This window comes from Schistocerca serialis, chromosome 4 (genome assembly GCF_023864345.2).
Source record: "Schistocerca serialis cubense isolate TAMUIC-IGC-003099 chromosome 4, iqSchSeri2.2, whole genome shotgun sequence".
Classification (NCBI taxonomy): domain Eukaryota; kingdom Metazoa; phylum Arthropoda; class Insecta; order Orthoptera; family Acrididae; genus Schistocerca; species Schistocerca serialis.
The window spans coordinates 345,489,620-345,501,771 of NC_064641.1; the positions used below are offsets into that span (position 1 = coordinate 345,489,620).

Below are 12,152 nucleotides of genomic sequence, written 5' to 3' on the forward strand. Positions count from 1 at the left end.
AGATGTGCAGAATAGAAGAGGAGCAGACGCAAGTAGCGACCACCATCTTGTTACTGCCAGTTTCCAAATGAAGATTGTGGTTTCCAGAAAGAAGATTCAACATAGGTAAACTGAAAGATCCACAGATAAGTGAGGGATTCCAGCTGGAACTCTGGAATAGATTCCAGGTCCTGGAACAAGAGATGGCTGAGGATAAGGACATGGAGGAAATGTGGACAGAAGCTAAGAATACTTTTATGCAAGTAAGTGAGAGACAACTTGGCTTTAAAAATCACCTGTGGAGAGATTGGATGTCTTAACATACCTGGAGGAAGATCACTCATAGAAAGGAGGCCAAGGGAAGAGTAAATCAGAGCAGGACCAGGCAACAAAAAGCACAGACACAAGCTGATTATAGAGCAGCAGATAAGGAAGTGAAAAAGAGTGTGAGAAGAGACCACAGAAGATGGATAGATGAACAGACTGATAGAGCAGAGCAGGCAGCATGGAGGGAGGATGTAAAAGAACTATATGATATCACTAAGATGCTCTCAAAGAAAAGCTTCCAGAGGAACCGAGCAGTAAGGAATAAGAAAGAGGAGATAGTAACTAAATGTGAAGAACAATCACATAGGTGGAAGGAACACTTTAACAAAACTCTGAATAGAGACCTTGGTGGTGAGGTAGAAGAACAAGAACAAGTGGAATACAATGATCCTAGGCCCAGCATTGGTGTAAATGCACCCACGAAAGCAGAAAGTAGGATAGCACTGAAGCAGATCAAGAATGGGAAGGCACCAGGACCAGATAATATAACATCTGAGATGCTGAAAACACACTTGGACATCACTGTCGAATTATTGTACATCCTCTTAGAGAAGATATGGGGAGAGGAGAAACTGCCAACAGATTGTAAACGAGGTATTATCATGAAAATATGCAAAAAAGGAGATGTTACCAATTGCAGCAACTGGTGGGGCATTACCCTATTGTTAGTACCAAGTAAGGTTCTTTCAAGGACCATTTTAAACCACATTAAGGATTCTGTGGAAACACAACTGAACAGAGAACAGGTGAGTTTAAGAAAACATCGAAGCTGTGTGGACCTTATCAATACTCTCAGAATGATCCTGGAACAAAGTGCAGAGTGGCAACACACCCTCCACTGTACCTTCATTGACTTTGAAAAGGCTTTCGACTCTGTCAATCGAAGAGTCATGTGGGATACACTTGCAAAATATGGCATTCCAATGAAGAATATTAACATCATCAAGGAGATGTATGAAGACTATGAGTGCCAAGTACTAACAGAGCCATTCCAAGTTAATTCATGAGTACAACAAGGGTGTATTCTTTCGCCAACACTATTTCTTTTGGTGTTGGACCACATGATGAAGAGAGTGATGGGGGAAAGGAAGAGAGATGTGCAATGGGGGATGCGGGATAGGCTCAAAGATCTAGTTTCACAGACATCTGCTTAATGGCACAACAATATCAAGACATCGTAGTGAAACTGGCCAGGTTCCAGAGAGAGGCGGAAGTTGCAGGCCTCAAGATAAACGTTCGCAAAACCAAAGAAATGTGGATAAACTTGACCATCACAAATAGCTGGCCAATAATGGAGAGGACTTAGAACAGGTCCAATCTTTCCTCTATCTTGGAAGTATAGTAACGACTACAGGAGGCACTGAGGTAGACGTCCGTAGTCACATCCGCAAAGCAAATGGTGTGTTTGTACAACTGTACCCTGTCTGGAGAAATAGGAACATCTCAAAGAAGACCAAACTCCAGCTCTTCAATAGCAATGTGAAGGCTGTTCTGTTGTATGGTTGTGAAACTTGGAAGGTGACTAACCACATCAAAAACCAGCTACAAGTTTCATCAACCACTGTCTACGGCATATTTTAAATGTGAGATGGCCAGATACAATGACAAATGAAGATCTTTGGAGGGAGACAAATCAGTAACCAATCAATACACAAATCAAGGAAAGAAAATGGAACTGGGTTGGGTATACATTGAGGAAACCAGATGGACCTGTTGAAAGGGTGGCATTGGATTGGAACCCTCAAGGAGTTGGAAAATGTGGACATCCCAAAGAGACCTGGAAAAGAATGATAAAAGAGAGGAGCTGCAGAGGATGGGAAAACCAGGAGTGAAGTGAAGAGACTTACTAGAAATTGTACCAGGCGGAGGAATTTCATCACGGCCCTATGTTCCAGGGGGAACGACAGGAACTACCTCAAGTCATGCAATTCATATTAAGGGATGCTGCTACTCTTAATGATAGCAAAGGTGTAAAGTGGTAAGATGGCTTGATACCAATAGTTAAACATTTTTGAAAAATGAAATATTTCAAAGAAAGTTTTAAACTCTGACAAAGTCTCTCAAGGGCTACTTACTACATAGTTGTATAGTACTATCCTTGTATTAACTTCTGTAACACTCCTAACCTGTTGGTTGCTCCTGCTGACGTAATGATCGCAATGCCCCACTCAGTGAACTGCTCTCATCCCACACACTGAAGTAAATGGGTTCGAGAGTATGTGCATACCACTTGGATTTATCTCCAATAAGAGTAGGATCAAACACCCCAGTGTGCACACGCAAGAACGCGACATTGCTAGGAGTTAGAGACCATTCTGCCAGAAATTCCACAGCCTGAAAATAAATCACCAAGAAAATACAATTATTCAAACAAAATAAACTTCAGTTATTCAAACAAAACAAACTTCATACATATGAATACTTCAGTACCCTTAAGTTCTTGCAGTGAGATAAAATGTAGTGAATTGTATCAAAAGGAATATTCAAGAAAGAAAACTAATAAATTATGAGACAAAATTGCTGGTCAGTACTGCCAGGAGGAGAGAGGGAAAGTTTATGGAAGGTCAAAAAGGAAGGGTGGGTCACACAGACCTCAGGATGAGAGGGACCCTCTGCATATAAACAAGGATATTTTATCGTAACAGGTGTAGCAAACACACTATTTTAAAGTCTAAAATGTTCTAATCACATCAGATGTACTTGCATATTTACAGTATGTTGTACTTAAATGATAAGTTGACATATACATGACAATACTGTTAAACACATGTATTCACTCAAAAAAATTACGGTAATCATGAAAATCTGAGCCATACAACAGTATAATGTTAAGACATGTTACCTGAGTACGAGCAAAGCGGTTAAGAAAATGTGTTGTTCGAGGCCTGGATCTCAAGAAGCTATTAATCTGGAATGCCACAACAGGTCTTGGATAGAGTCTCAGTGTTCTCGTGTGTTCAGCAAAATTTGCTAGAAGATTCTGGGAGTTGAAAAATCTCACCTGCAAAGTAATTAAAAGGATCATTAGAAAATTTTTACTTCAGTGCCTATCACAATAGAAATTGTGATTATGGGTGATACAGCACCAACATATATTTAACGGTTATGAAAAGGATCGACTGCTATTCACTGTAAAGGTCACACACTGACTTGTAGACAGGCACAATGAAAACACTGTTACACAGTGTGCTTTCAGCCAGAGTCTTCTTCAGAAAAGGGAGGAAAACACACACACAGATTCAAACCAAGCAAGCAAACTTCATGCATACATGACCGCTATCTCCAGCTGCTTTAGCCAATCCAGCTAAAGCAGCCAGAGATAGTGGTCACGTGCGTGGGAAGTGTTGTCTGCTTGTGTGAATGTGTGTTTGCTTTCCTTTCTTTTCTGAAGAAGATGTTGTACAATAGCATAGTGTGTAATATCCTACATTTGAGCATAAGAGATCAAAACAACAGACACAATTTCACGATCTATAGAAAAAAGACAACGTCCAATGCCATAATCCCTACCACATATAAAAAACCTGCTTACAAAACAATGATATACAGAGAAAACAAAATTCCACCAAACAAAGAGAACAGTGAGAAGGAATTAGACATCATTAAGCAAACTGCAGTGGCTAATGACTTCCCCAGCACAGTGATAGACAAAACACAGAAAAAGCAACAGAAAAGAAAGAAGTTCCTGTCTCTTTAGTGGGCACAAATAATACAATCAAATGTGTGGCCAGCATACCATATGAAGGTATCGTTTCTCAGCAAACTACAACAGAAATTAGTTTATACTTTAAAATAAAGCCTAAGGCTCAGGAATATACAAAATCACATGTAAGACTTGATGAAGCTACCACAAAGGACAGACTGGCAGGAACTTTCATATTGGACATACTGAACAAATCATCTGTTACACACATAACCAATTCACAAACACTGGCCACCCATTGAAAAACATAGAAGAAGCTCTTATGATAATCCATCACTTCAAGAAATTGCAAACAATGTATTTAATGGAGGAGCTGAAAATTTGCGTACCCTGCCAAAATCAAGGGGAAAAAATTCTCAGGGACAAGCTAGATAGTGAATCAATTAATTTTTGAAAATTTTTCTCCTGTATCTAACAGCTACGGTAAATTCCATAAATGTACTCATTTATTCTGAGACTTTACTCAATACTTGCAACAAAATAAAACATAAAGTATAGTCAATAATTAATAATAAATAACAAATTATAAATTAAAAGTCAGTAATAGTCAGTATTGGTAAAACAATTTTATAAGTGACAACTTTAAGTAAATAAATAATGTAATCCACAGAAAATATAGCACCTCTGTATCCAAATTTCCTCTGGAACCATACTGTCACAATCTCTTTGCAACATATTTTGTTTAAACATCAAACAGCGAGTGATGAATTGCAAGTGCGTGATATTCTGCATAAGGGACAATGTCTGAAAGTAGGCAGACAAATATGCTATTTTTGACATCCACACATAAACACAAATTCCAAGATTTATATTGCTCAGTTTTCTGATTGCAGTATAACTCCAAAAATGTGAATACAGTCCAAGGAAGGTGGGAAAACACACATTCAAGCACCTCATATAATAATCATGTATATAACTGCATTTGGAAATGTGAATAAGGTCTCAAAATGCATTGCGCTAAGGATGGAAACATATGTAACTCTTGCAGAGTTTCATTATTTAAATCATTAGTGACACAGTTGCCAGCTTTCCAAAAACATCAATCATGATGAATGAAATTAATATCCTGTGAAACCCTCATCATCTCTACATAACTACTGCAGACACAATTCACTTGCGTCTGGTTAATGTAATCAAACCTTCATTCCCCTCTACAATTTTTATACCCTCCACCCCATTCCCCTGATAATCAGAAAAACTATTCCTTGATGCTTCCGGATGTGTCAAATCAACCTAGCCTTTCTTTCAGTCAATTTGCATAATTAATTATGTGATTTACCATCTAATTGTCTCCATCCTTCTGCAGAATCACATTTCAAAAGTCTCTATTATCTTATTGTCTGTAGAGTTTATCTATAATTTACATTTTACTTTTGCACAAAGCTGCACTTCATACAAATACTTTCAGGAAATTCTTCCTAATATTTCTTACACTTAAAATCATATATAATTTTTGCTATTGGAGCAGGAAAATCAATAATGATGGGAAAAGTAGAAGGGATATAAAATGCAAAAGGGTGATGGTGAGAAACACATTTCCAAAAAAGAGAAGTGTTTTAATACCTAATATAAACTGAGGTATTAGGAAGTAGTGTCTGGAGTGTGGTCTTGCATGGAAGTAAATCCTGGGTAATTAGCAGCATGAACAAGAAGAGAATTGGAGTTTTCAAAATCTTCTTGATTTCAACTTCAGCCAAGTCTACAGAGCAGTCATGCTTCTGCTGCAGTCATCACCTTCTGCTCTGATCATATATCTCAATTTGCTGTTTCACGGAGCAGGGTTTCACCAATGCATTTCCATTCCTCTATGACCAAAATCATTGGATAAACTGAAAACACATCTTATCGTAGCCATCAAGACCATGACAATAGATATGTTTGAGCTTAGGTTAATTATGGAAAATGCTTCTGAAGGACCACTGGATCATTTCACAAACACAAATCAACAGATTAAATGAAACTGATGCACAAAAATTAGTCTAATGGTGATAAAAAGCCCACTCACAAAAACGGTTGGTTTAGCATGTGGTTTGCGGCCTCATAAGTTTCTAGCCACTGCACATAGTAGAAAAATTATCACCCATCAATTATACTTCACTTCAAAACTCTGTATCTGATACAAAATGTGTAGCTTCCTCTTATGGCTAATCAAAGAAAGTCACTCATGCAGGGCTAATTTTCCACTATCCAAAAATGACAAATTTTGCTTTGGTATTTTTTCCATTCATTTTCAGAATTGGAAAAAATGGGGATGTTGATCACCTAACCTGTTTAGCATCTAACTTACTCAAAATGGATTATTATAAACTACATTTGATGCCTTGTTTTTTGCTGCAAAGCTAAATAAGTTTTACTGCTGCTCAATAAGCTACTTATAGTTGTCCATTTGCTGTCAGAGACAGCAAAGGGCTTGGAAGAGCAGTTGAACAGAATGGATAGTGTCTTGAAAGGATGGTATAAGATGAACATCAACAAAAGCAAAATGAGGATAATGGAATGTAGTCAAATTAAGTCGGGTGATGCTGAGGGAATTAGATTAGGAAATGAGACACTCTAAGTAGTAAAGGAGTTTTGCTATTTGGGGAGAAAAATAACTGATGATGGTCGAAGTAGAGAGAATATCAAATGTAGACTGGCAATGGCAAGGAAAGCGTCTCTGAAGAAGAGAAATTTGTTAACATTGAGTATAGATTTAAGTGTCAGGAAGTCATTTCTGAAAGTATTTGTATGGAGTGTAGCCATGTATGGAAGTGAAACATGGATGATAAATAGTTTGGACAAGAAGAGAATAGAAGCTATCGAAATGTGGTGCTACAGAAGAATGCTGAAGATTAGATGGGTAGATCATATAACTAATGAGGAGGTACTGAATAGGATTGGGGAGAAGAGAAGTTTGTGGCACAACTTGACTAGAAGAAGGGATCAGTTGGTAGGACATGTTCTGAGGCATCAAGGGATCGCCAATTTAGTATTGGAGGGCAGTGTGGAGAGTAAAATTCATAGAGGGAGAACAAGAGATGAATACACTAAACAGATTCAGAAGGATGTAGGTTGCAGTAGGTACTGGGAGATGAAGAAGCTTGCACAGGATAGAGTAGCATGGAGAGCTGCATCAAACCAGTCTCAGGACTGAAGACCACAACAACAACAACAACAGTTGTCCATACAAAACAACACAATTCTTTTAAATTCACTCGACAAGTTGCAGTGTTTGCCCTTATGCTTTACTGATGTCACACTGTACGTTTATCTTACTGGATAGTGGAGTCTCTTAAAGCTGAATTATTGAGTTTTATGTAATTCAGATTCAGACACAGGAATACAAAGGAACAACTTTTATTTCATCTTAATACAAAGCAAAGTGTACTGAAGGGCAGACACACAACAAATAAACAAAAGGGGGCTACATCCAAGGAACATCAAAAGAAATACGATTGTGATGTAATCAGTATCATAAATGGGGAGATTTGAAAATTAAAAATAACATTTCAATACTCCCACTATTTGAGCATCTTAAAATCTATTTCTGACAACATTCAAGCTGTGTTCTGCAGGGGGATTATTTTGTAAGCATTCTGTTGATTTGCTTATATTAGCTCTGAATATAATTGCTCAATTTGTAACCATTCTTTCTCATATAATTACAATGAATATGATGATGATACAATAGAGGCTGTTGATCCAATTCTTGATACTACATTTCACAATGTATATGCATTTGGGTAGTCTGAATATCATCATGGTGTTCCTGTTAGACCTAGGAAGTGTTGAGGGAAAAATATTAAGTTTATCCCAATAAATATAATTGTAAACTGAATTTTTAACCATGTATTGTTTATGGTTAATCCTGTAAATAATGGGTATCATTGAATGACACCTCCTATGAACCATGGACCTTGCCGTTCGTGGGGAGGCTTGCATGCCTCAGCGACACAGATAGCCGTAGCGTAGGTCCAACCACAACGGAGGGGTATCTGTTGAGAGGCCAGACAAACGTGTGGTTCCTGAAGAGGGGAAGCAGCCTTTTCAGTAGTTGCAGGGGCAACAGTCTGGATGATTGACTGATCTGGCCTTGTAACACTAACCAAAACGGCCTTGCTGTGCTGGTACTGCGAACGGCTGAAAGCAAGGGGAAACTACGGCCGTAATTTTTCCCAAGGGCATGCAGCTTTACTGTATGGTTAAATGATGATGGCGTCCTCTTGGGTAAAATATTCCGGAGGTAAAATAGTCCCCCATTAGGATCTCCAGGTGGGAACTAATCAAGAGGACATCATTGTCAGGAGAAAGAAAACTGGCGTTCTACGGTTCGGAGCGTGGAATGTCAGATACCTTAATCGGGCAGGTAGGTCAGAAAATTTAAAAAGGGAAATGGATAGGTTAAAGTTAGATATAGTGGGAATCAGTGAAGTTCGGTGGCAGGAGGAACAAGACTTCTGGTCAGATGACTACAGAGTTATAAACACAAAATCAAATAGGGTTAATGCAGGAGTAGGTTTAATAATGAAAAGGAAAATAGGAATGTGGGTAAGCTACTACAAACAGCATAGTGAACACATTATTATGGCCAAGATAGATACAAAGCCCATGCCTACCACAGTAGTACAAGTTTATATGCCTACTAGCTCAGCAGATGATGAAGAAATTGAAGAAATGTATGATGAAATAAAAGAAATTATTCAGATAGTGAAGGGAGACGAAAATTTAATAGTCGTGGGTGACTGGAATTCGTCAGTAGGAAAAGGGAGAGAAGGAAATGTAGTAGGTGAATTTGGATTGGGGGTAAGAAATGAAAGAGGAAGCCGCCTGGTAGAATTTTGGACAGAGCACAACCTAATCATAGCTAACACTTGGTTCAAGAATCATAAAAGAAGATTGTATACATGGAAGAAGCCTGGAGATACTCACAGGTTTCGGATAGATTATATAATGGTAAGACAGAGATGTAGGAACCAGGTTTTAAATTGTAAGACATTTCCAGGGGCAGATGTGGACTCTGACCACAATCTATTGGTTATGAACTGTAGATTAAAACTGAAGAAACTGCAAAAAAGTGGGAATTTAAGGAGATGGGACCTGGATAAACTGACTAAACCAGAGGTTGTACAGAGTTTCAGAGAAAGCATAAGGGAACAATTGACAGGAATGGGGAAAGAAATACAGTTGAAGAAGAATGGGTAGCTTCGAAGGATGAAGTGGTGATGGCAGCAGAGGATGAAGTAGGTAAAAAGACGAGGACTAGTATAAATCCTTGGGTAACAGAAGAAATATTGAATTTAATTGATGAAAGGAGAAAATATAAAAATGCAGTAAATGAAGCAGGCAAAAAGGAATACAAATGTCTCAAAAATGAGATCGCCAGGAAGTGCAAAATGGCTAAGCAGGGATGGCTAGAGGACAAATGTAAGGATGTAGAGGCTTATCTCACTAGGGGTCAGATAGATACTGCCTACAGGAAAATTAAACAGACCTTTGGAGAAAAGAGAACCACTTGTATGAATATCAAGAGCTCAGATGGAAACCCAGTACTAAGCAAAGAAGGGAAAGCAGAAAGGTGGAAGGAGTATATAGAGGGTCTATACAAGGGCGATGTACTTGAGGACAATTTTATGGAAATGGAAGAGGATGTAGATGAAGAGGAAATGGGAGATATGATACTGCGTGAAGAATTTGATAGAGCACTGAAAGACCTAAGTCGAAACAAGGCCCCCGGAGTAGACAACATTCCATTAGAACTACTGACAGCCTTGGGAGAGCCAGTCCTGACAAAACTCTACCATCTGGTGAGCAAAATCTATGAGACAGGCGAAATACCCTCAGACTTCAAGAAGAATATAATAATTCCAATCCCAAAAAAAGCAGGCATTGACAGATGTGAAAATTGCTGAAGTATCAGTTTAATAAGTCACGGCTGCAAAATACTAACATGAATTCTTTACAGAGGAATGGAAAAACTAGTAGAAGCCGATGTCGGGGAAGATCAGTTTGGATTCCGTAGAAATATCGGAACACGTGAGGCAATACTGACCCTATGACTTATCTTAGAAGCTAGATTAAGGAAAGTCAAACCTATGTTCCTAGCATTTGTAAACTTAGAGAAAGCTTTTGACAATGTTGACTGGAATACTCTCTTTCAAATTCTGAAGGTGGAAGGGGTAAAATACAAGGAGCGAAAGGCTATTTACAATTTGTACAGAAACCGGATGGCAGTTATAAGAGTCGAGGGGCATGAAAGGGAAGCAGTGGTTGGGAAGGGAGTGAGACATGGTTGTAGCCTCTCCCCGATGTTATTCAATCTCTATATTGAGCAAACAGTGAAGGAAACAAAAGAAAAATTTGGAGTAGGTATTAAAATCCATGGAGAAGAAATAAAAACTTTGAGGTTCGCCGATGACATTGTAATTATGTCAGAGACAGCAAAGGACTTGGAAGAGCAGTTGAATGGAATGGACAGTGTCTTGAAAGGAGGATATAAGATGAACATCAACAAAAGCAAAACAAGGATAATGGAATGTAGTCAAATTAAATCGGGTGATGCTGAGGGAATTAGATTAGGAAATGAGACACTTAAAGTAGTAAAGGAGTTTTGCTATTTGGGGAGCAAAATAACTGATGATGGTCGAAGTAGAGAGGATATAAAATGTAGACTGGCAATGGCAAGGAAAGCATATCTGAAGAAGAGAAATTTGTTAACATTGAGTATAGGTTTAAGTGTCAGGAAGTCGTTTCTGAAAGTATTTGTATGGAGTGTAGCCATGTATGGAAGTGAAACATGGACGGTAAATAGTTTGGACAAGAAGAGAATAGAAGCTTTTGAAATGTGGTGTTACAGAAGAATGCTGAAGATTAGATGGGTAGATCACATAACTAATGAGGAAGTATTGAATAGGATTGGGGAGAAGAGAAGTTTGTGGCACAACTTGACTAGAAGAAGGGATCGGTTGGTAGGACATATTAGGAGGCATCAAGGGATCACCAGTTTAGTATTGGAGGGCAGTGTGGAGGGTAAAAATCGTAGAGGGAGACCAAGAGATGAATACACTAAGCAGATTCAGAAGGATGTAGGTTGCAGTAGGTACAGGGAGATGAAGAAGCTTGCACAGGATAGAGTAGCATGGAGAGCTGCATCAAACCAGTCTCAGGACTGAAGACCACAACAACAACAACTCCTATAATTGCAAATTCTGCCCCTTGGACAATACATAGTGGAAGTGTGCTACTACATAGTATGTATCATGGAGTAGAACATCAAGAGATGAGTTTGCTAATACTAGGCCTGTTAACCTGCCAATTGTGAATAGTAAAACAAATCTTAGAGCTATTAATCCAACTGATAGTATGGCATAAATTATACCTAACATTCCAAATGATTCAATTTTCCCTCTTTCTTGGCATACAATATGTGAGATAGTACCAAATCCTGGTAGAATTAAAATGTCAATCTCTGAGAGTCCAAAGAATCAAAGTAAGTGTTGATATAGAACTGGGTCTCAAGGATTTGGTTAAAATGTCAAGTATTTTGTTAAAATGTCTGCTTACTGCCTTTCACTTGGAACATACTTGATAATGATTCCTCCCTCTTCATACTTCTTCTCTTATGAAATGATATCAATATGTTTTGATCTTTTATGAAGTTTGGAATTTTTTATGAGTCTTATCACACTCTGATTATCCATAACGAGGTTTGTTGCTTGATTGCATTGCTCTCCGAAATAACTTAGCAGATTCTGCACCATATCACATATTTACAGCATGCTGGCGGCCACATATTCCACTTCTGTGGCAGGCAAAGTTACCATTCTTTGACCCAGGGAGGAACATTGTAGGTAAATTTGATAACAGAATAACAAAACTGGAGGTCAACCACCTTATTCCTATATCTCTTGCATAATCCAAGTTGCTACACTTGAACAGAACCATCTTGTCTTTGCTCTTTCTGTACAATATACTGAAATCCTTCGTGCGTTGCACATACCTGAAAATGTGTATGATGGCTTGACAATGACTGTCTTCATAACTGTTTACATATTTGCTCACTGCAGGCATTTTGGAAGCCAGATCTGTATGACTAATAGTTGCAAGAAATAAAAGTGGATCAATTGCTTCCAGGAATGGAAATTTAACTACAACTGGCACATTTTCA

At 38.4% G+C, this 12,152-nt stretch overlaps 1 protein-coding gene across 1 annotated transcript in view; it reads right to left on the reverse strand.

Moving 5' to 3' along the window:
* LOC126474447 (MAP kinase-activating death domain protein) overlaps positions 1–12,152 on the reverse strand; it is a 596,268-nt gene that overhangs the window by 415,794 nt on the left and 168,322 nt on the right. Inside the window, exons 13-14 of the mRNA XM_050101918.1 lie at positions 3,149–3,307; positions 2,433–2,640 (exon numbers count right to left, since the gene is read on the reverse strand). Coding sequence (XP_049957875.1) covers positions 2,433–2,640; positions 3,149–3,307 — 367 coding nt within the window. The remainder of the gene's footprint in view (positions 1–2,432; positions 2,641–3,148; positions 3,308–12,152) is intronic.